At 43.6% G+C, this 22,997-nt stretch overlaps 1 protein-coding gene across 2 annotated transcripts in view; it reads right to left on the minus strand.

Annotated features, from left to right (window-relative positions):
* Window positions 1-4,711: 4,711 nt before the first annotated feature.
* Window positions 4,712-22,997, minus strand: part of map3k5 (mitogen-activated protein kinase kinase kinase 5) — a 180,314-nt gene continuing 162,028 nt past the window's right edge. Inside the window, exons 22-31 of one of the 2 annotated variants that reach the window (XM_083643352.1) lie at window positions 21,793-21,810; window positions 19,803-19,980; window positions 18,869-19,037; window positions 16,245-16,430; window positions 14,071-14,176; window positions 10,821-11,073; window positions 9,015-9,127; window positions 8,661-8,782; window positions 7,073-7,149; window positions 4,712-6,012 (exon numbers count right to left, since the gene is read on the minus strand). In XM_083643352.1, the coding sequence (XP_083499478.1) occupies window positions 5,952-6,012; window positions 7,073-7,149; window positions 8,661-8,782; window positions 9,015-9,127; window positions 10,821-11,073; window positions 14,071-14,176; window positions 16,245-16,430; window positions 18,869-19,037; window positions 19,803-19,980; window positions 21,793-21,810 (1,283 nt within the window). In that variant the 3' untranslated portion in view covers window positions 4,712-5,951. Of the gene's footprint in view, window positions 6,013-7,072; window positions 7,150-8,660; window positions 8,810-9,014; window positions 9,128-10,820; window positions 11,074-14,070; window positions 14,177-16,244; window positions 16,431-18,868; window positions 19,038-19,802; window positions 19,981-21,792; window positions 21,811-22,997 lie in introns of both variants that reach the window. The other variant, XM_083643351.1, reaches the window with a different exon arrangement.

Raw genomic sequence — 22,997 nt, forward strand, 5'->3', positions numbered from 1 at the left:
AGTAGTCAAGGACTGCAACATCAGTTTCACCAAGCTGGGTGAGGAGCAATGTGAGCAGTGTCTCAAGCACGACATACATTTGAAGGCAGAGCATCAGCACACAAGCCAAGGAGATGACTCCAGTCAAGACTGTGATGTGTGCAAAAAGTGGGAGGAGCACAAGGGTAGAGCACAAAGAGCACGCCATCACTACAGGGCTGATGCAGAGAGAGAGGAAACAGCTGACCTTACCATCCGCAGTGTTGACCTTCAAAAGGTCATAATGCTGCCCCGCATGCCAGGGGTGAAAACGGCAGTATTTACAAAACGCATTACTGCCTTTCATGAAACCTTCGCCACTGTCGGTAAAAAGTCAGCAACCAAAAAGAAGAGCATCTCTGTCATCTGGCATGAGGGTGTCGCTGGGAGAAAGGCAGAGGAGGTAGCATCTGCTTATGTCACTGCTCTTCAGAAAGAAAGGGATGTGGCACAGGTAATTTACTGGCTGGACAATTGCACTGCCCAGAATAAGAACTGGTGCCTGCTGACAACCCTGGTCAGGTTAGTGAATGACCTGTCTGTACCCCTGAAGGAGGTGACCTTCAAATACTTTGAGCCAGGGCACACATTCATGTCGGCAGACAGTTTCCATCATGGTGTGGAATTACAAATGAAGAGGCGGCCTGGGGGAGCTGTCCTCGACTTTGATGATTTCAGAAATGTAGTGGCCTCCTCCAACTCTGGAAAAGTTGATGTGGTGGAGATGAAGAGTCAGGACATCCTGGCATGGAGAGCGGGCCACTCCACGACTAAGCTGAAGATGATACCACATCTGGCAGCCATGGCCCAAATCCAGTTTAGAAGGGGTTCCAGAAATATGTATGTGAAACTGTCACATGATGATGAGGAATTCATGGAGCTGGATTTCCTCATGAAGAAAACCGCTCTTGGCTTTCCAGCAAGGCTGAGACCTGGAGACAAGGGAGTGGAGAGTCAAAAGAAGGCCGACATCCTGTGCAAGCTCTGCCCAATGATGCCTCCAGACCGCCAGATCTTTTGGACGAACTTGTCTGAGGAGTAATGAAAAGTGTGTCCATCATTGACATCTCAATTGGTCAAGACCAGAATTGTATTTTTACTTGTTGTTCTAAGGTTTAATTGTTGCATACATTTTCAGCATTTTGTAATTTATTTATTTATTTATTTATTTATTGATTTATTTATTGATTGATTTGTTTGTTTTATTTATTCTAAATATATTTAATATGCCATGTTCTTGTATGAATTGTCTCAAATGCTTTAATATTGTTTTGCTTGTGGTTCTCTTTTAATTGTTACATAAATTGTCAGCATGACTCTGAGTTGTACTTTTCTCAAAATCGTTTTTAATATGCCATGTTCTTGCATGAATTATCTCAATGTTTACATATTTTCTTGCTTGTTATGTTTTGAATTGTTGCATACAGCATTGAGACTGTGAGTTGTACTTTTATTCAAATGTGAAACTGTCACATGATGAGGAATTCATGGAGCTGGATTTCCTGAAGATTTCCTGAAGAAAACTGTTGTTGGCTTCCCCAAGGCTGAGATCTGGAGACAAGGGAAGTGGAGAGTCAAGAGGGCCGCCAGATCTTTTGTAAAAACTTGTCTGAGGAGGATAAAAAGTTTTTCCATCGATTGCCATGATTGACATCTCAACTCGACCAGAATCAAATTTGTTGCTTGTGGTTCTAAGGTTTAATTTTTGCCTACATTTTCAGCATTTGGTAATACTTTTATGTATTTATTTGTTCCAAATACATTTAATATGCCATGTTCTTGTATGAACTGGCCCAAATGTTTTGATATTTTTTGCTTGTGGTTCTGTTTTTCAGTGTTGAATAAATTGTCAGCATTGAGACTGAGTTATACTTTTATTCAAAATCATATTAATGTGCCATGTTCTTGTATGAATTATCAATAGCTGATCTGAAAAGATGATTTTCATTGAGGTAAAAAAAAAAAACAATGTTCATTGTGTCAGAATGATGACCAAAAGCAACACCACCAATGATGAAGATGCCTGGGGAAGGTGACAAAGACATCAAGTGACTTGAGGATTCCTTTCATTTTACTCAAATACTCATCTTCTAAAACTTTTTAAACATGTAAATGACAAAACAATTAAATATAGATAGAATGTTGGTAAGAAATCAAAACACATTGATTTTCTTCATGAAAAATAAGTCAGAAAAGGGAAACTAGATTGTAGTTACTGCACTTTAGATTTGCACTACCTATACATCTGTTTAAGGTAATACAAATGTAGAGTGCAGTATCTGCATTTTTGAGGCCATAGGTCAAATAATTGATAATGATTTTTTGCCATAAAAAATTCTTAATTAAATACACATTTAATCAGCACATTATCACTTTTCAACCTATAACATGTTTGGCTGGACAGCCCAAAAACTTTAAAGCCATTTTTCTCAGCTTCACTGTTAGCGTAGTTACTGCGGTTAGGATTTGGAGGGCAGTATAGGTCTATGGTAATAGACTTATCGGCATTCTGTCCCCCGCCGTTCAGTTCGGGTGAGGAGAGACGTTTGCACATGCTGTGCCCCGTGAGGGCGCTCTCGGCCTATGTGGCTAGGACGCGCTCATTACGCATTACAGATCAGCTGTTGGTTTGCTTTGGGCAAAGGGCTCAGGGCGGACCCCTTTCCAAGGATCGCTTATCACACTGGATAGTGGAGGCGATCGCGTTGGCATACTCTGCCGTGGGCAAGGTTCCCCCGGAGGGTATCAAGGCGCATTCTACGCGAGGTGTTGCGACATCCTCTGCGTTATTGCGTGGTGTGTCGGTGAAGGACATGTGTGCCGCGGCCTCATGGTCCTCTCATCACACTTTCGTCAGGTACTACAGTCTCGACGTGTCCGGTTCGCAGTTTGCGCACGCGGTGCTGTCGGTGGCAAGAAAGTAGTATCGTTGCCACTCTAATATGTCAGACGGTTAGGCATAAACGTTGCCATATGGCCGTGGTTCACCGGTGCCTTTCGGGTCGCCCTGTCGGGTACTCCCGGCAGCAAGGTCGGTTGAATGGAGGCACTAGTGAGAGCTTGAGTTCGAAACAAAGTAAAACGTTAGGGTTGTGCTACAACCCAGGTTTTACGAGTGAGAACGAGAGCTCTCACTACCCAGCCTTGCTGCGTCGATGCGTCTCTGGGTGCGTCGGATCTCAGCTGGCTGGAAGAAATGAGTGGCGGCCCCTGGGGTGACTGGCCGTGACGTAGTCACGGGGGCGAGGTGGGAGGCCCAGTCAGCCCAGGGGGGCACCACGTCACCTAAAGGGGCGTGGTCAGGTTTTAATGTAAAGTAATTTTTGGAGCAAAAATGACAGTCTTCCATAATGCTGCGTACGCAGCGAAGTAGGCACTAGTGAGAGCTCTCGTTCTCACTCGTAAAACCTGGGTTGTAGCACAACCCTAACGGTTAGCTAAATGTAATACCAGCAGAACATTACTTTAACCCACACAAGTAAATGTGTTGAAAATGTTTTTTTGACGTTGCATTTAATAGCAACAAGTTGCTCTGATACTTTTATTTACGACAAACACTTGCATAGGTCTACTTTACAGTAAAAAACAAACAAAAAACATCTTACAATGTTCAAATTACTGATCAAACTGTGTGAGGTACAAAATCATTCAGTTAAAAAGTATTATTTAGGTCATATATAACACCCCAAATATGAAAGAAAATGCAGCATAATGTTTCTGGTCTATGTTGGTATAACTGTGGTGAGACAGGTTCACTAATCCATCAATTGTGGCACTGTCCAAGAGTAAAATGTTTTTGGTTTGAAGTTATTAATTTTCTAAAGTCTATTCTTGGTGTAAACATTCCAATATGTCCTACGGTGTGTTTAGTGGGCAGTAAGGTGGCTGGAATCAACTCTTCAATGAGTCAACGCCTGATGGGTCTAGCATGTCTCTCAGTCTAAAGGACAATACTCATCAATTGGAAAGAGAGGAAACCTGTTTCAACTTGGACAACTGGCTCAAGGACTATCTGGACTTGGTTTCAATGGAACAAGCAGCTACAACCCTTCAGAAGTTCGACAGTGGACTTGAAGGTCCTTGGACTGTAATTAGGACAATTCTGAATAGACCACATACGACTTAATAAATTGTTTGATGGCGGATTACTACGTATCATCTGTAAAAAAAAAAGTACTGTAACCTAACCTGACCCTGCCAGTCTCTGCCCCCCCCCCCCTTCTTTTTGGTGTTTGTTCTTTTGTGCTTTATTGTATTGTATTGTAGTTCAATCATCAGAGGCCAGTTGGTAGGATTTAACAAACTTTATTTAGCAATCGGCACGCATGGCAAATACTTTGGCGCATGACTCCATTGGACGGTGGCGCTCCTCTTGAGGTGAGAGGAGGGCATCTGCATAGGCTAGGATAGGGGGACCCCCCCCCCCGTGGGGGATCCTAGTATCCTACTGGAGTCAAGACTCGTTGGTGGCGGACTGGGGAGGTGGGTGGGGCAAAACGACGCTTCAGAGGACAGCTTCAGGGGAGATGGACTGGCGTGAAGCTAGCTGCTGCTATGATCGGCCAGAGAGAGGGAGGTGACGTAGAACCCTTGCTACTAGAATGAACTGACGTCATGGCAGGCGTCATACTTGGACTTGACTGACAACAACATAGCTGACGTCATACTAGAACTTGACTGACGTCGCGGGGTGATCAGGTTATGCATGTGTGGCCTTCTGCTTGAAATTTGGTCTGGAACCTCACTACTGTTTGTATTGTTTGTGTGTGGTATAAAGTAAAATACAGTTTCAAGATGAAACGTTTTATTTAACAACAGTGCACTAATATTTCCAATTAATGTGTTATTAAACAAAATGGACATACACTTTTGGATTATTTCCAACCCCATTTTCGACGTAAATGTTTTAAATAAAAAAGGTCACGGTGGTTTCATGAAATTTGTTTACAGTTCAGATTTTTTTCAAACATATACACGTGATTAAATCATTTGTATTGTAATGATCATATGTACAAAAAAGCAAGATAAAACAATTTTGTCAATGTACAATAAATAAATTCAGTGAATGATCTGTTGTAATTAATTACTAACTGAGATTGATCTTGAATGAAAATACGATACTTTACAATAAATGTTTCACGTGTTCTTTATAGACTATCATCTCTGATCATGTCAGCCCAATCCACATGGATATTATTTAGCTATGTTTACCAACATAATTTAGTACATCACTGAAAACTGTCATCCACAGATAATTTATATAACACGTTATTTACATGTTACTGAAAAAGAAAAAGGTCCATGGTATTAAAAAAGGAAATGTGAAAAAAAAAGTTAAATAAGTTTAAGGACAGATTAAAAAAGGCATGCAATGACATCCTTCAGATTACAAAAAAAGGGGAAAAAGTAGTGATGGTAAGATGCTTATGACAATAATGTTAATAGAACAACATTTTTCCAAAAAGTCCACTGAATGTAGTATTTTGTCTCTCAGGCTTGTATTAGAAAATGGTCAGTCTCCAGTTCTGTAAACATTATAATATGCCCTTGCAATGACAAGAGACAATTCTGCATCCATGATGATAAAATGGTGAATTCTCTGGTGAGTGTTAACAGTTTGTTTTAACGTTCCGCTCTGTCTCATTGTAATGCACCAGTAGGAAAAAGCTGTGTCAGGTCCATTAGGCATCATAACATTAGTGGCACTTCTCATGTATTTTTGCTTTGGAACAGACCTCACTTCCAAACAGTCCTTTTCAAAACCATTCAAATACTCTGCTGAGATCGGGTGTGGAGTTCCACTCGGCGGCGAGCACAGAGGTCCTTCCCTAAAAGTCTTGGTCTTATAAATACTGAGGTAAAAAAGTAGAGAATACTGAGTTGTTGAGGACGAAGGTCCTGGCTTCTCTGAGTGGTTGGTGCCACTGAAGGCCTCAGGTTGGCTTCTGCCTGTAGTCTGTGATGGCCTTCCATAGCTTGCACATGATCCCACCTCTGAGCGGGACAGAGACACAGAGGCACATTGTTATAATAATACACTTTATTTAGATAGCACCTTTCACAAAATGCAGCTCAAAGTACTGTTATAGAAGAAACTATTTTAAAAGGAGAAAAAGGACAAATAAGAAAATAGGGAGCATTAAAACAATAAGAAATAATAAAGTCATAGAAAAAGAAAATATCATCATAGGCCGATAAAAGGGGTAATATTGCAATACAACTGGGATAATAGTAAGAGCAATGAGAATAAAAAAATTATAAAAAAGTAAAAGACATTAAAACAATATAACATATTTTAAATACAAGTTCATTAGTTCAAAGCAAGGCCATAAAAATAGGTTTTGAGTTGTTGATTGAATTTTTTAAAAGAGGTTGCTTGTCTAATATGTAGTGGGAGCATGTTCCAGATCTTCAGTGAATAGTTGGAGAAAGCTGCTTTTTGCCATTTGTTTTTGGCACATTTAGTAGGCCAGGCATTCAGTGATCTGAGTGAGGGATTTGGAATATACTCCGACAGGCACAAGATAGGAAGGTGCTAAACCATTTAAGGATTTAAAAACAAATTAAATCATTTTCAAATCTATCCTCAATGTTACAAGTAGCCAGTGCAAGCAAGCTAAAACTGGGGTAATATGTTCACTCTTCCTGGTTTTGGTTGAAATTCTTGCTGCTGAGTTTTGGACAAGTTGCAGCTGGTATTCTCTTTTCTTCTTCTTTTTTTTAAGTATAGATTACTTATTCTCACAGGATTTCTGGGTAATGAAGTCCTTCAACCAGTGCACAATTCCAATAGTTTGCTCTTGCAGCAACTTGGCCAAGTGAAAGTAGCCAAAGTAAAGTATATAAATTATTAGGTGGAGTGCTGGATGCTGATGATATATCATCAAGGCAGTGGACTCCTTTAACCCATTGATACCTGATGCAGCGTGTATATCCCTCATTTGTGTGTGTATCCCTTTAAGACCGCGAACCGCGTTAACGCGGTTCGCGGTCTTAAAGGGATACACACACAAATGCTGCATCAGGTATCAATGGGTTAAGAAGCAATACACACCTTAATCTTAAAGTCTTCAGATCCTCTCTTGTCACGTCATGGAGGATGTCGTCCAGCGTGTATTCCTCCATCAGTATCTACCAAAGGATGAAGTGACAAGTTAAATCTGGGTAGAAGGCAGCACGCACACACACACACAGGCACGCACACACACACACACACACACACACACACACACACACACACACACACACACACACACACACACACACACACACACACACACACACGTGGTGCAAGGAATCAAATCCCAAGAGAAAAAAGCTGATCCCTGCACACACTTCACCTCTGCATTATATATAAACAATGCAGAGGTATTTTATATATATATATATATATATATATATATATATATATATATATATATATATATATATATACACACATATATACATATATACATATATATATATATATATATATATCAGAGTTTTTTTTTCCAGTGAGGCATAGGAGGATGATCCTCCTCTATTTTCTAGAAGAGATGCGGGATTTTATATAATAATATTTTGTTTTTATAAAATATCAATCAAATGTGTTTTTTCTTAATAAAAATCATGTTATTCTTAAAATGCTTCAACAACAGTGACCCCTGTAGGGCAGTGATGGAGCGGCATGCAGACAGAGTCTGTGCCAGTCTGTCATGCCCAGTCATGCCCTTGGGGGGTAGAGGAGAAATAAATCCTCCCCTAGGGCGTTTGATTCCCATGGTAATTTATCTCATGCAAAATATTATTGGTTGAAAACACATGCATTTGACAAGGAACAGTGAAATGATGTGTTTTTCAAGCAATTAGATTTAGCTGGAGCTTAACCCGCCCTCACCAATCAATACCAAACAATTAATTTATTCAACCTAATTGGTTGTTGATTGGATAGATTGCTAAGATTGACATTGTATCGTCCACTGATGAATGAGTCTCTCAACGCTGAATCAAGTTCACTATCCTAGTAGGAAGTGAAATCCACTTTGCTGTCATGACCTGACAGGAATGATTTACACACTGACGACAGTAGCAGCATATTATATGTCCCCCTTATTTTTATTTACTTTTTATCAAGCAGTGTTCACAAGCCAGACAGTGGATTACGAGCCAAAACGAGTTTCGAGTTGCGGGCCGCGGTACGGCGGGATACTGGGATATTTGCAACGTCAAAAACTGGGATATTTGCAACGTCTCGGCTGCATGCGGTGACACTACAGACGGCATGGATATGCAAGTAAGTCAATTAATTTCAAGTTATCCGGGCCTTCTATTAAATTCGGCGTGGAAATGGTTCACCGAGCAGCGCTATTTTTTCCGTATTGATGTTTCATGCTGTAATTTTTCCTAATAAAAACCGCAACCTTAAATTCCCACATTTTTAAACTGAATTTGGCCCGTAAGTCCATCGCCGACTGCAAGCTCGTTTTTAAAGCGTGAGTGGTAATCTTTATAGTAGAGAAACCATTTGTCAAGCATTTCTGAACTACAAACCAGATCTACAATTAAAGGAAGACTGCCCACTCTGCTGTCTCAAATATGAGCATGCTGTGTTGCTGGAGTTCTTCACTATAAAAGGTGGAGCTGAAGAAATAGAGACGTACTCTGTCTATGGAGTCCTGGTCCGCACCATGCAGCCTCAGCCATCTGCCCAGCTCTGGGTCTTCAGGTCTCTCTGTAGGCTGACTCCACTCTCCACCCGGACCCCCCGATAATGGAGGAATGTCTGCCAGAGCAGACGATGAACACACTCCTTCACACATCAATGAATCACAAGGCATTACAACTTATATCTGGTCACATGCTGTTGATTTATATTTGTATATTATACTATTTGTTATGGGTTTTGTTTTTTGTTGTTTGTGAGTGTATACCAAGGGTTTTGAAAGCACACTATAGAAAGTAAAGTGCACTTTGTAAGGGTTTTGAAAGCGCACTATAGAAAGTAAAGTGCAGACCTAAAGGCTCCGAGCGGAGCCTCAGTAGTCTGATCTCCTGTTCCCGTTCCTCCAGGACGTGCTGCAGGATGGTCTGGTACTCCCTCTCCCGCTCCAGAAGCTGCTCCAACAGCCTGCGCACAGGGACAGGGAGGGAGACAGCCAGGTTCATTTCACTTCTTACATTCAGGCCTCCTACAGGTCTGCAAAGTCTGGACAAATAATCCAAATTGATTTTATCATTTCCAGGTCTTGAATAGTTTAGGAATTTGAGAAAATCTCTGGAAAAGTATGGAAAATGTTGTGGTTCAGGTCTGACACAGACAATTATAGCTTGTATGTTGTTGTAGACCCACTTTATGGTCTACATATGGAAAAATATGGAATTTTAAAATGTACACCATGTAGGAACCCTGCCAATCATCTCACAAATTCTGATATTTGTGGCTGTGAAGAACAATCTCCCATCTATACGGTGATATGACCTATTTAGCAGGGGCAAGGGGTCTATCATGAATCATATTGAGACAAACTCTTCCTAAACAAATCAAGGTCTTCGAAAAATATGGATTTCTTTTTTAATTGAAGAAATGTAGGAACCCTGTACATTATTGATAACTGATGAATTATACGTGAATGACTAGAAGACTGATCAAATGAAAAGCTGGCTAATTAGCGAAGCCATCCTAAAGCCACAGAACCGACCTGCAAAGTGTCCAATTCTTCAATCAAAATGTTCAAACTCAGGATTTGACACCAAAATGTATTGATGCACTTGTGAAGGCTAAGAGGTCCCGGGTTCCAGGAGCAAGTTACCAAAAATGTTATTGTATTTTTTTTATGTGTTTTATAACTTTTCAGAAACACTCACACAAAAAGACAGACATTGAAGCAGTAACAAACACCTGCCACCTCTCACTCCTCCCTACACATGACAGGGGGGCGGGGGGGCGGGGGTACTCTTATTCCTCGGTTTCTATGGTCATTCATGTACACAGTTACATTGTATTTGAGAAGTGTATAAAGGAAAACGCTTAACTGAGAATAAAAGTCATTGAGGTGTCATGTGGGTCCCCTCTGCGTTGTAATAATTATAGTCAAGGAAGGGTTGCCATATTTGTTTAAAACTACGTATGACCTTATACTGAATTAACTGATGCCTTGAGTTCATTGAGCATGAGTGTATGCTTTGAAGGCATTCAGTCCATGTGTCTTCTGAAATTTCCACTCCTACTTCACTCTCCCAAGATGTCTTCAGGTGCTGTCTAGATGGACGACATGCCGATATATCCACAAACATAGAAACTAGCTTTTTAGCATAAGGTTCAGTTGTCAATAAGGACTGAAGTCTACCAGGAGGTTCATAAGTTTCAAAGTTTGAAATGTTTCCTCTGACATAGCTTCTGATTTCTAACCTGAAAAAATCAGAGGGCTGCAATTTAAATGTAGCTTTAAGCTGAGCAAATGATGAGAATACGCTTTCAGTGTCTAAGTCATTGACACCAAGACTCTTTCTCTTCCAGGCTAGAAAAAGTGCCAGATGGCGTCAGTCGTAATGCAGAGTTACAGATAGTAGATTTGATATGAGGCCTATGGTAGCTGAGATAACCTGATGTGAAAACTTGTTCTTAAAAATGTACATGTAGGCCTAATCTTTACACTGAAAGAAAAAGGAAAATGTTGAGGTGTTGTTATTTATAGGTTATTATGCATTAACTTTCTTTGTCTGGACAACTTGAGAGCAACTTGGGTCCCATGTGGCCCGTGGACTACAATGAGTTTAACACCTCTGCATGGCATGTGATGGGGGGATGTGGAGCTGCTTACCTGTTGGTCTCCAGCTTCATGCGTCCGAGCTCCATGCTGACGCAGCGTTGCTGTGCGGTGTGGGACATGTGTGAGCCGGTGGAGCTGAGCGTGCTCACGCCGGACGTGGCGCCCGTGTCGTCGTGGCAACCAGCCCCGCCCACGGGCAGCGGTGTCCGGCTCTGAGGGGCGGAGCTCCCCCGCCGCTCGCCCTCCTCCTCCTCCTGGTCGGCCGCGTCGCTCTCCGAGGCCAGGCTGAAGTGAGGTCGCAGTTCTGCATGCACACACACACACACACACACACACACACACACACACAGGTTAGGGCATCCGGGTAGTGCAGCAGTAGCTTCCTTGCATTCCTGCATACCAACACAAAGGTCACAGGTTCGAGCCTCCGTGTTACATCCAGCTTGGTGGTGGTGGTGGTGGTGGTTGTCTGTGGGAAGAGATGAACCCAAACTGACTCTAATGTGACCTTTTGGCTTTTGATCACATTCAACACGTGTATTTGTTCTTCTGCTTTGTCTTAAGCTGCGTTCACACCGACCTATTAAAGTTTGTCGCTGGCGTCGAGTTTACATACAAAGTCAATGCAAACGAGCGATTGAGCGTATATTCGCCCGGGAGAAAAATCGCTGGGCGTCCGAGCGACAGAGACAGAGTGATAGGGAGAAAATACGCTCGTCGCCCCAGATTAAATATCCCAACTCGAGCGAAAATACGCTGGCATCAGTCGCTCGCTGTTCAACGCTGAATAATAAATATCTCGGTGTGAACACAGCTTTATTGTTATGTATCTTATACTGGGTTTCAATGGAGCATTTCAGTGTCCCAGGGTCTAAGCTGGTTCAGAAGCTGCACCCCCCTGCTGGTTAAGAGGCTGCACCCCCCTGCTGGTTAAGAGGCTGCACCACCCTGCTGGTTAAGAGGCTGCACCACCCTGCTGGTTAAGAGGCTGCACCCCCCTGCTGGTTAAGAGGCTGCACCCCCCTGCTGGTTAAGAGGCTGCACCACCCTGCTGGTTAAGAGGCTGCACCCCCCTGCTGGTTAAGAGGCTGCACCACCCTGCTGGTTAAGAGGCTGCACCACCCTGCTGGTTAAGAGGCTGCACCCCCCTGCTGGTTAAGAGGCTGCACCCCCCTGCTGGTTAAGAGGCTGCACCCCCCTGCTGGTTAAGAGGCTGCACCACCCTGCTGGTTAAGAGGCTGCACCCCCCTGCTGGTTAAGAGGCTGCACCACCCTGCTGGTTAAGAGGCTGCACCCCCCTGCTGGTTAAGAGGCTGCACCCCCCTGCTGGTTAAGAGGCTGCACCCCCCTGCTGGTTAAGAGGCTGCACCCCCCTGCTGGTTAAGAGGCTGCACCACCCTGCTGGTTAAGAGGCTGCACCACCCTGCTGGTTAAGAGGCTGCACCACCCTGCTGGTTAAGAGGCTGCACCCCCCTGCTGGTTAAGAGGCTGCACCCCCCTGCTGGTTAAGAGGCTGCACCACCCTGCTGGTTAAGAGGCTGCACCCCCCTGCTGGTTAAGAGGCTGCACCCCCCTGCTGGTTAAGAGGCTGCACCCCCCTGCTGGTTAAGAGGCTGCACCACCCTGCTGGTTAAGAGGCTGCACCACCCTGCTGGTTAAGAGGCTGCACCCCCCTGCTGGTTAAGAGGCTGCACCACCCTGCTGGTTAAGAGGCTGCACCACCCTGCTGGTTAAGAGGCTGCACCCCCCTGCTGGTTAAGAGGCTGCACCACCCTGCTGGTTCAGAGGCTGCACCCCCCTGCTGGTTCAGAGGCTGCACCCCCTTGCTGGTTCAGAGGCTGCACCACCCTGCTGGTTAAGAGGCTGCACCACCCTGCTGGTTAAGAGGCTGCACCACCCTGCTGGTTAAGAGGCTGCACCCCCTTGCTGGTTCAGAGGCTGCACCACCCTGCTGGTTAAGAGGCTGCACCACCCTGCTGGTTAAGAGGCTGCACCCCCCTGCTGGTTCAGAGGCTGCACCACCCTGCTGGTTCAGAGGCTGCACCCCCCTGCTGGTTCAGAGGCTGCACCCCCTTGCTGGTTCAGAGGCTGCACCACCCTGCTGGTTAAGAGGCTGCACCACCCTGCTGGTTAAGAGGCTGCACCCCCCTACTGGTTCAGAGGCTGCACCACCCTGCTGGTTCAGAGGCTGCACCCCCCTGCTGGTTAAGAGGCTGCACCACCCTGCTGGTTCAGAGGCTGCACCCCCCTGCTGGTTAAGAGGCTGCACCACCCTGCTGGTTCAGAGGCTGCACCACCCTGCTGGTTAAGAGGCTGCACCCCCCTGCTGAGAACAACAATCTGGGGGGAAAACTGACTGCTTGCAATTGTCTTTTTATGTGTTTGGGATGAAAACGGTAAAATTTAAAAGACAGAATATCACCACAAAGATAAGCTATCAGCAGCTTCAGTCCAGCCGTTCTGAATCAATAAAGCCATATTAACCAATCAAAGCCTAGACACATAACCAATCAAAGCCTAGACACATATTAACCAATCAAAGCCTAGACAAAACATTGTTGTTTCAAACAGTCAACATCATGAGTTTTGGGGTCATGAGTCATTTCTGCAGTTGATGCATCAATGTTAGAATGAGGTTTTCTCATCAAAAGTCTATTATGTTGGTCTAAACACTAAGCCATGTTAAAAGTCTATTATGTTGGTCTAAACACTAAGCCATGTTAAAAGTCTATTATATGTTGGTCGAAACACTAAGCCATGTTAAAAGTCTATTATATGTTGGTCTAAACACTAAGCCATGTTAAAAGTCTATTATATGTTGGTCTAAATACTAAGCCATGCTAAAAGTCTATTATGTTGGTCTAAACACTAAGCCATGTTAAAAGTCTATTATATGTTGGCCTAAATACTAAGCCCTGTTAAACGTCTATTATGTTGGCCTAAATACTAAGCCCTGTTAAACGTCTATTATGTTGGCCTAAATACTAAGCCCTGTTAAACGTCTATTATGTTGGCCTAAATACTAAGCCCTGTTAAACGTCTATTATGTTGGCCTAAATACTAAGCCCTGTTAAACGTCTATTATGTTGGCCTAAATACTAAGCCCTGTTAAACGTCTATTATGTTGGCCTAAATACTAAGCCCTGTTAAACGTCTATTATGTTGGCCTAAATACTAAGCCATGTTAAAAGTCTATTATGTTGGTCCTGCTTCTAGTCCTGTGTTTACATGTAGCAGGTGAGCGGTGCTTCCCGGGGGGGTTGAAGATAAGCCATTTAGCTGCAGACTCTGTGGAGGTTACCTGGCACCAGGATGGTGATGGCCGTCTGCACGGCTTTGCGGATGATGTTGTCCAGAGCGAACATCCAATGGGGCTTGATGTTGTGATTCCGCAGCACTTTGTTTACCTGGAGAGGCCAGGAGGGGGCATGCACGTTCACAAACATGTGACAGACGCACAGGGAGAGAAGAAGAGAGCTGCGTTACAGAGCTGACCTTGCTCCCCAAGCCCCAACACGTGCACGCGCGCACACACACACACACACACACAATCAGCAGAAACCTTCACTGTCCGTTTTTTCTAGGTCAGTTTGCAATGTGCAACTGCAATCTGTGTCCATCCATGCAAAATAACATAATATGATAGAATTAATTAATTAAGCAGCTTTTTTGTCACATGGATTCTTCATTTTGTTGTCTTTGAAAATTGAGTAAAAAAACAAACAAACTCCGATTTGACCACAGTGCTGGTTTATCTCATTTACGGCCAGCAGGTGGCAGTAGCGCTCCACATTCTCGGGAGGTTATGCAATACACCTTCCACAAATAAAAACAACCACTCACTGGAGTTATTTCATCTGCATAATTGCATTTTTGAGGCAGAGAGCAGATCAGCCTATTTACACATTGTGTCATTATGCCTGACAGATTCCTCTTCTATTGCCTCACTTAAAGGTTAGAAGTATTTCACAGCCATTAGTGTGATCTGTGTGTTGAATCAGCAGCAACATGTCAGCCTGCTGCAGAACCACATCAATAACACTGAAGTCTTCAGAGGCTTAATGCAGAAGTAATAACACAGCAGGGAAATCACTCAGACAGTACATTACAGGAACAGTACAGTGGCAAATGATCAGCTTATGAAGCACATGTTGGCCTTGAACGAAAGGTTTAATATAAAGGGGGGACAAATAAATCAATATTATTATCGATCGCAATATATTAGTGATAAATGATCTCTTTTTTTTTTTATACATTACCGATATTTTCAAATATACATTTAGACTAGAGCATCAGTCACTTAGTCAGTGCAGTTTCATTACAGGGCGCTGAGTCAATGAATACATTCATTTTTCACCTGTTTGTAGGTTGCAGACATTCATTGTTAGCCTGGTCACGTGACCTCACATTTCATTTCATTCTAGCAGAGCGTCTGGCCCAAAGCCCTGGGAGGGCTTTCTGCACAAACTGCAAAGCGGACGAGCCAATCAGCGACCCCGCCGGCCTCGTAGTTGACATCGTAACCAGCCAATCAGGAACGTCGCTAGCAATAGAGTAATGGCCGCGTCCTTGCCTGTCCGCCTCGAGGAGTAATGTCAGCTTTAGTCTAGTTTAAACAGCCATAAAGTGCAGTTATTGCAGAAATAGACTCAATAACAACAATTAAACATGTACAGGAGTATCGCCGCAACAGCTGAGTTTCTTGGCGGAAAATCTTTTTGCTGTTCTCCCGAGTGGATTTGTTTGTTTTTTTGGGGGGTATTTCGCCTTTATTCATTTGTATATAGGACAGTAGGCAGATAGGAAAGGTGGAGAGAGAGTGAGGGGATGACATGCGGCAAAGGACGGCAGGTCGGATTCGAACCCGGGTTGGCAGGACGCACAAGTGGATTTGGGTTTGACTGGATCCAACGCTGATTGGCTGAAGGAGTTGTCTGTCAAGGCAAGTACACCCGCCCAACTTCCGCCCACTGCAAAGACTGGGTGTAAGCTTCAGGCCAGACGGGAATGTGAGTTCATGTGACCGGCTGGTTTACCAGGCTAATCCATTGTGACATAAATTGCATTCTTGGCTTGGTCTATATAGTGTTAACACATTAATCAACTAATATCGTAATGATTATTGTATCGACTGATATGAAGAAGTATATGTGTTGTTGTGATTGTGTGCTCTATTTGCTGTTTGCTGTGATTTTGTACCTATTTACCTACTGCACCTTGTCTGTAAGGGAGCCCACAGCATAAGGATTTCACATGTGCGTACTTACTAAAAATCTTGAATCATGAATATCATGAGATAGATTTTCGCTATATCGTCCAGCCCGACTTTAAATTGACAGTTTGTGCATTTGTCAATGCTGCATTTTAGAGTTTGATCCCCAAGTAAACTGGAGGTGATTACGCTAAAAAGGGAATTGCCGTGTGGCCTACTACAGTATTGCGACGTTAAATAACCAAACAGCATTCATTACTTACGGCATCCTGGAAGCCAAACAGCACCACCTGCAGCTGGCTGATGGCGGTGCTGTCGAAGTCCAGCTCCAGCTTGAGGCGGGACAGCGTGCTGGCGATGATCTTCCTGTCCGCCATGCGGACGAAGTCGGCCAGACTGACCACCAGGCTGGAGACGTGCTGACGCAGCAGCCGTGTCTCCTCTGAGCCCTGCAGGGTGGAGGGAAGGAGACGGGCTTCACATGGGACACTGCAGAAGCTTTGTGTGCTGATCCGTGTTACTCGTGCTCATTGCAACAACACAACCTGCACCTATGAGGTCACACCCCCCCCATTCAGGGCAGACTTTGAATGTAAAGGGACACATTGCCAGTGTGACCAGTGGGGTGATCTATGTGTTGAAACGTCCATGTGGTTTAATTGATGTATGTAGACTAAATATATAAGTGTATATGTGTGTATATAAGACACCCACACAGCAAGAGCAGAAAGCTACAGCCAGTGCCCCATCAACTGATAATTGTCTCAGTCATGAGTCAACACAGATTATTTAGTTACACATCACAATTTCTTTCTTTCTTTCTTTCTTTGAAAAGGAGAGAAAAACATTGGGGGAAATCATAACTAATGTGTGTTTCATCTGAGTAATTATCTCCAGAAGACTGTTAGCTGCTAATGTGGGCAGATTAGGCTGCTGGTCGCTGTAGTGGCCCTGTACTGAAGAGCGTCAACACTGGACTCAATAGAACAGCCACACACTTATTTATTAGTATAAATATATATGTATGTGTGTATATAAGTGTATATATATATATATATATATATGTAAGATGTATAAAGACTAAACCACAACTGAACATTCAGTTTTCAGAACACAAAAGCTCCATCAGGAGACAAGAGAGCTAACCTCTCCTGTTGCTCAACACTTTCTGGAACACAGCCACACATTCACCAGCCTACACATTGCTGTAAGCAAGGTGGCATCTATCTATTCTACACTACTGCTCTTGAAAGCTGAAGCATTTTGGATACACAAAGTGCACACATGATGACCACATGGACTCAATGAAGGGCGCAATGCAAATTGGGGGCGGGCACAAGCGCATTACTGTATTACAGGGACTGCAAGACGGCAATTTGGTTTGATTGATGTAACGCCCAGGCATTGCCAGGCCACACCTGTGAATAATTCTGGTGGTTAACACCGCCCAAATCCTGTTTGCGCCGTGCATAAATGATTTGGCATGCCTCTAATCTGCGCTTGCGCTCGTTGTTGTGATGAGTTATGCTTCCCTGCGAGTAATTGCATCCCCACCATATTTTGGGGCTGTTTTAACTTAAAAACAGGGAGGTCACGTCTACCCAAACAATTATATAATTTTTAAACAGTTATGTTTCTGTACAAATCATTAAAATATGCTCCCGTGAGGTGGGGCTGCGTTTAGCTGCTGCCGGGCGGGGGTGCAAAACTCGGCATAACAACCGGACACTAGCGCAAGGCGGACTGCAATCTTCCCTGCCTTAAGGCACACGCAAACAGGTGTGCAAGCGCAAATAGGGGATATCGCCTGTACCAAGATAGGCAGGGCCCCTAGAGCTGAGATGTGTTTTTTTTAGATAATTGTTATGATGTACTTTTTCATGTATGTGTTGGGAAATGTATTAGTACCTATTATTCTGAATGTTTTACAGGCTAGAGTTATATAATTAAGTATAAGTATATACAGTACTTGGAAATATAGCTGCGACCACAGCCCACCTTACTCTGCCTCTGCCACCCTGCAATCCAGCTCAGTGGCCTTTTGGTTTGAGTGTCCGCCCTGAGACTGGGAGGTTGTGAGTTTGATCCCCGGCCGAGTCATACCAAAGACTATAAAAATGGGACCCATTTGCCTCCCTGCTTGGCACTCAGCATCAAAGGGTTGGAATTGGGGGGTTAGATCACCAAATGATTCCCGAACGCGGCACTGCTGCTGCTCACCGCTCCCCCAGGGGATGGGTCAAATGCAGAGAACAAATTTCGCACACTCAGGTGTGTGACAATCAGTGGGCCTTTACCTTTACACACACACACACAAAATTCCGCTTCCTGGAAACTGTGCCTGCTAAAGCACGGTGAACTTTTTGTGGACCAACCGACCAACAGAGTGAGTAAAGCTGGAAACATGCTGCAACATCAGCATCAGCAGCTAGACCTACTGTATTTACTCAAACGTCAGCTTGACGAGGAGGTCGCAGGGGAGTCCCCAGCAAACTGAGTCAGTTGTGTGATTTCACTAGGATTTCAATGACTAGAAGTTAGCCCAGTCAGAGAATGTAGTGCAGATACTGTACAGTACTTGGTAATAGCTTTCATCTACACTACATTATATTATATTTGCACTGTTCATGTGAGCTGCGTGGAGTCACCAGCTGTGCTGCAGTGCAGCCATACTGTCTGTGAGGGCTTTGATGTTGTAGCATGTTTTACACTTCATAGAGCTGCTACAAAGTGAAGAAGAAGCGTTCTTGTGCTGATCTATCTGTAGCCCGCCCTCCCTCCCTCTCTCTCTCCCTCTCTCCCTCCCTCTCTCCCTCTTTCCCTCCCTCCCTCTCTCCCTCCCTCCCTCCCTCCCCCCCTCCCTCCGGGTGCTTCTTCCCTGACCGACCTGTGTCAGGGCCTCCATCAGGTTGGCCACCACCTTGTCGCGGTCCTCGGTCAGGATCTGGTGCAGGGTGGCTCGCCTCTCACTGTCCTTCCTCAGCATGAAGAAGCCAGAGTCCTTCTCGTCAGGTGACGGAGGGGCGCTGTGGTCCTCAAAGTTCTCCACTGGAATGCTGGGTCCACAAGAAAACACACACAAGTACTTTATGAGGCCAAGTATTCAGTGTTTCCCCCAGAAAGCCTGTGAAAGCCTCGTCAAAGCCTGTGAGATAGCATTCAGACCATTAAAAGATGGACGTCATGACCAGCTCCCCAAAAGGGAAGCCAAAACATCTCCATCGCCCCCTGGTGGCTACTCTCTAGTCAGACCAGCATTTCCGAATTCCTGTGGCAAGCCTCTGATTGGCTGGGCTGTTTTACGGAAGGCCGGCTCTCTGCGTGCATTGGTGCATCGTTCAAAATGTACCGCCCCACGAGTTACGTTGCGCAAATAAGGAGGTGCGTGGTTGGTCAATTCATAAATGTGTGACACATTGTTTTGCTTTCAGTTGATTTGACTTGTGTTGATGCCAGTGATGTCATTTTTGCACAAATGACATCACTGGTCCACACTTAACTCAAATCAACTCTCAATAACTGTCAAACTAAATGAATGCCTGCAAAACTGTATACAGTTTTGGGATATGTGTGAGATCATGTGCAAAATAAATCAGCATTGTTTTTCGGTGAATTTCTCCTTTAATGAGTGCTGCATTAAAATCAGTTTAGATTAGTACTGATCAATTCCACAATAAATATGTAATCAATCAAACGACATCATATCCAGCATATCAGAGGAGCACTGCACTGACTGGACCATATCAGATTTCTAAAAAAAGGACCATATCGTCCCATATTATTGGCAAAGCGCTCTATGGGTCTAAGCCCAGTTATGATACCTGAGGAAGAGCGAGCGGGGCCCCTTGACATCCCTCTCGCTGTAGCACTTGGTGCTGGGCTTGAAGATGAAGGGGTTGGTGTTCAGCTCGTTGTCGGGGGAGACGGAGCCGTACTCGCTGCTGCTGCTGGTGTCCTCCACCACCACCGGCACCGGCAGGGAGATGCTGCGCAGGTACTCTGTCCAGACAACAAGACGTAACCATGGTAACACTTTCTATCAAGCTCATGTCTATAATGCATTATGAGCACATTCAGAAGCATAAGACATTATAATGCATTTATAAGCCTTTATAAAACGGCTCTCTCAAATCAAGCAATCTGATTGGTTCACAGCCATGGTATAAATACCGTATACCACTCTCATAACCCATGGCCATTGATTATTATTTGAAGAGCCATGACGCATGATGGCGCAACTCTCTTACTAAAAGGCTTTGGTTACCTCAAATGACAATGTAGAAAAAACAAAATGGCGGAGACAGCTGTCAGATCCTTGTGAATCGATCTTCGCTTATAACTTTACTAATACTTCGCAGAAAATTATGTTTTGTACAAGAATAGACGCGGGCTAATGTCTTCTTTGCAAAAAAAAGGCTGTTAACCCCGCATTTCTAAATAAGACGTAACGTTAGTTGGTGTCGGGCTTTGCAGAAAGCTCTCAGCTTCTCAGCAAGCGCCAGGATTGGCCAATGTCAACTTCAGTCTCCAGAACGATCCAATCAAATCACCCGCACGTCTATCTTCTTGCTAGAGGTCCCGCCTTACAGTAGTGTTTCAACTGACTCTATCAGAATGCCATGCCAGTCGGACTTATAGTATTATTATTATTATTATATTATCATACTTGGAAACCGTTTTATAAAAGCAATATAGCACTCGAGCTGCGTGTGTTGTGGCATATATCCCACACACTGGCTCTCATGCTATATTGCTTAATTATACAACTCTTTATAAATGTTTATAATCATGCATGGCAACGTATAAAAAGGTTTCTAAAGTATTATGAGTGGTAGACATAATGTATTATAAGTTCAGCATTCATAATGTTTTGTACCTCCATGAAAACAAGAACAATAATCTTTTTTTGTTTTACACTTTACTTGAAGCCAGCAAATACTGCTCACGAGTCGTCATAACTGTGTTATACTATCATACAATTGCTAATAACCTTATAGTGCTACTTAAAGCTCACAAGGTCATGCCATATTATTGTTTATTATTATACTACATTATGTCCACCACTTATAATAATTTGTAAACCTTGTTATAAGTTGCCATGCAGGACTATAAACATTTATAGTTTTATGAAGCTCTATAAATACATTATAATGTCTTATGAATGTGCTCATAATGCATTATAGACATGACCTTCATAGAAAGTTTTACCAAATTTGACAAAATTATATTGTCGGTTCTGGATACTACATTCAGTTATTTGCATTGATTTTGTCCAAATCAAAATCCACCCCGCCGACTTGTGGTTCCCAAAATGACTCCTCGAGGGGCTTCTAGCTGCTCCCCCAGTCTTTTCATTTGGATATGGGACAGTGGGGGGATGACATAGAAATGTCCATTTTAATCAGAAAAAAATATTCTAAAATGGGGATCCCACAGACAAAATTGCCTAAAATGGTCTACTTTGGGAACCCCCAGTGTGAAAAAGATTGCCTCAAGCTGCTGTTATTACAGTACATCACGTTGTTTCGGGCTAGCAGCTACATCTGATCTGAAAACTATAGCATATAAATGGTGTAAATGGGGCTGATAATAAGTCATGGGGCAGAATATCTATTTAAGTCCAGTAGTTGGAAAGGGAAGAGTCGTGCTAAGGCAGCTGGCCACAGGAGGAGAAAATAATAATACATAAAACTGTAGCCTAGATGCTCAGTGAAGCAGGCTGATGTTAGGTGGAAGTCACGTGGTTTATGAAGGAGTCCCTCTGGTGGTCAAAGTGTCGGGAATAAAGTGCAGAAAGGCACTGCCACTCACCTGACCCCGGTGCCAAAGCTGGAGAAGAAGAGAGAGAGAAAAATATGTCAGTAGTTCATCTAGAAAACATCATGACATCATCTGTCAGCAGTTCATCTAGAAAACATCATGACATCATCTGTCAGCAGTTCACACAGAGCAGACGGCTAGAAAACATCATGACATCATCTGTCAGCAGTTCATCTAGAAAACATCATGACATCATCTGTCAGCAGTTCACACAGAGCAGACGTCTAGAAAACATCATGACATCATCTGTCAGCAGTTCACACAGAGCAGACGTCTAGAAAACATCATGACATCATCTGTCAGCAGTTCATCTAGAAAACATCATGACATCATCTGTCAGCAGTTCACACAGAGCAGATGTCTAGAAAACATCATGACATCATCTGTCAGCAGTTCATCTAGAAAACATCATGACATCATCTGTCAGCAGTTCACACAGAGCAGACGTCTAGAAAACATCATGACATCATCTGTCAGCAGTTCACACAGAGCAGACGTCTAGAAAACATCATGACATCATCTGTCAGCAGTTCACACAGAGCAGACGTCTAGAAAACATCATGACATCATCTGTCAGCAGTTCACACAGAGCAGACGTCTAGAAAACATGACATCATGATGAGCATGATGACATAATGAAATCAGTATGTAACAGAGCTTCTGCTCCTCTTTGGGAAGTTGAGTTTGAGTTTTGCTCTGATGTCATGGCTCAAGGCTCATGGAAATAGAGGACCGCCCTTGTTAAGGAGGAAGCGAGCAGAAGTGAGTCTATTCTGGGAATCCAGACAATGAAAAGTCAGGGCGTGTTCTGTTCACACTATTCTGCTGAAACGCTGTTTCACACATTTTGTGCCGATTATAAAAAGCGGCTGGCTCAATGTTCTTGATCTCCTCCCAGAAGGAGGAGGAGCTGCGGTGGCTGCCAACATCAGCAAACGGGATACTTGATTGCATTTGTATAGAGCAGAGGTGGCCAAACCTTTTTGGTTGTAGGCCGCATACAGAAAGATATAAGGTGACGCGGGCCAAACAATATTAAGTGTGGCAGTTTTCAACCTGTTTACACTGAAAGTGGGGAATTTTTTTTACCAGAAAACCCTTAGTGCCATCAAATTTTTTTATTTCTACCTAAATAAATATATGACACATAATTTATTGATGTGCTCACCTAATACAATGGGTATTTCTGTATGTTT

This window comes from Poromitra crassiceps (assembly GCF_964638095.1).
Source record: "Poromitra crassiceps genome assembly, chromosome: 9".
Lineage (NCBI taxonomy): Eukaryota > Metazoa > Chordata > Actinopteri > Beryciformes > Melamphaidae > Poromitra > Poromitra crassiceps.